The sequence below is a fragment of the Otolemur garnettii genome, unplaced genomic scaffold, assembly GCF_000181295.1.
Source record: "Otolemur garnettii isolate 467f Iridium unplaced genomic scaffold, OtoGar3 scaffold00063, whole genome shotgun sequence".
NCBI lineage: Eukaryota > Metazoa > Chordata > Mammalia > Primates > Galagidae > Otolemur > Otolemur garnettii.
In genome coordinates, this window is record NW_003852458.1 from 5,306,761 (window position 1) to 5,308,121 (window position 1,361).

The 1,361-nt window shown below is 34.1% G+C and overlaps 1 protein-coding gene across 1 annotated transcript in view; it reads right to left on the reverse strand.

Annotated features, from left to right (window-relative positions):
* The window catches only part of NUP155 (nucleoporin 155), an 84,201-nt gene that overhangs the window by 19,787 nt on the left and 63,053 nt on the right, over nucleotides 1-1,361 (reverse strand). The window contains exon 23 of the mRNA XM_023515018.1: nucleotides 213-404. Within this exon, the coding sequence (XP_023370786.1) occupies nucleotides 213-404 (192 nt within the window). The remainder of the gene's footprint in view (nucleotides 1-212; nucleotides 405-1,361) is intronic.

The following is a 1,361-nucleotide window of genomic DNA, read 5'->3' on the forward strand; positions in this document are numbered from 1 at the left end:
AAAAAAAAAAAAAAAAAGAGTATACATAGATTTTAAGAAACCATTTCTTAGACAGATAAAGATTCTGGGGCCAGGAGAGGTTAAGAGAGCTACATGACTGAGGTCATATATTATGTAAAATAAGATAATTCCTGATTCCCATTCTATCATGCTTTTCATCATACCATGATACCTCCTATGAGAAACACTAAATTGGTTACAAAGTATCATACCTTAGAACAAATAGCATCATCAGTGCTATACAGAAGTGGGCAGATGTCCTGTAAATGTAAACTAATGCCATCAACAGCAGCATTATCTCTGATGTAGCAGTTGATAAGAGAAGCAATTAATGCTCCTGTGAGTTCTTTATCCCTGATTACAATATCTTTAAAGGTGGTAATCTTCAACTGCTCCTGAAATTCCTAGAAGTACAAGAGAAAAACACTTTCGATCAAAATTATAACAATCTCATATTCCCACATAGAATAAAATGTATTTAACAATAAAACAATCTAAACATCAACAGACTCTATAATTTAAAAGAGAAAATACAGTAAACTGTAGAAATAGATTTTTGCAAACTTGCATAAAATCACAGAGTTGAAAAAGAACCCACAGTAGGTCTAATCCAAAATTCTCACTTTACAAAGTAACATAAAGAGAAAAGTAAAGTTCAGATAGAGCCAAAACTAGAGCCAGGGCTCTTGACTTTAGTTATAACTAAGATAAAACAATCACTTGGCCACATTGACAGATCTTGGGTTTACATTTTATTTTTCCAAAATAATGTTTGAATTATTCAGGGCCTTCTAACATTTGAGTTTGATCTGCATTTTCAATAAATCTGTTTATTAAAATGAAGTTGTAAAGTAATAAGGTCATTTATACTACAGTAAAATATTCTGTTTAATAATTAGGCTACTTTTTCTATCTTTTTTTTTTTTTTTTTTGAGATAGAGTTTTACTTTGTCACCCTCTGTACAGTGCCCTGGCATCACAGCTCACAGTAACCTCAAACTCTTGGGCTCAAGCAATTATCTTGCTTCAGCCTCCCCAGTAGCTGGGACTACAGGTGCCCACCACAATACCTAGTTATTTTTTTTTTTTTTTTACAGATGGGGTCTTGCTCTGGCTCAGGCTGGTCCTAAACTCCTGATTTCAAGCAATCCACCTGCCTCAGCATCCAGAGTGCTAGGATTTACAGACATAGGCCACCGTGTCCAGCCTATTTCATTTTTCTAAATTTCACAAATACCCAAAACATGTTCAAATTTTTGAACAAATATTTAATTTGCTTTCCTTGAGTACAAAATTCCTCATACAAGTAAGGAAACTTTGAAGATGGATCACAAAAAATACCTGGGCTAGGCTCGGCGCCT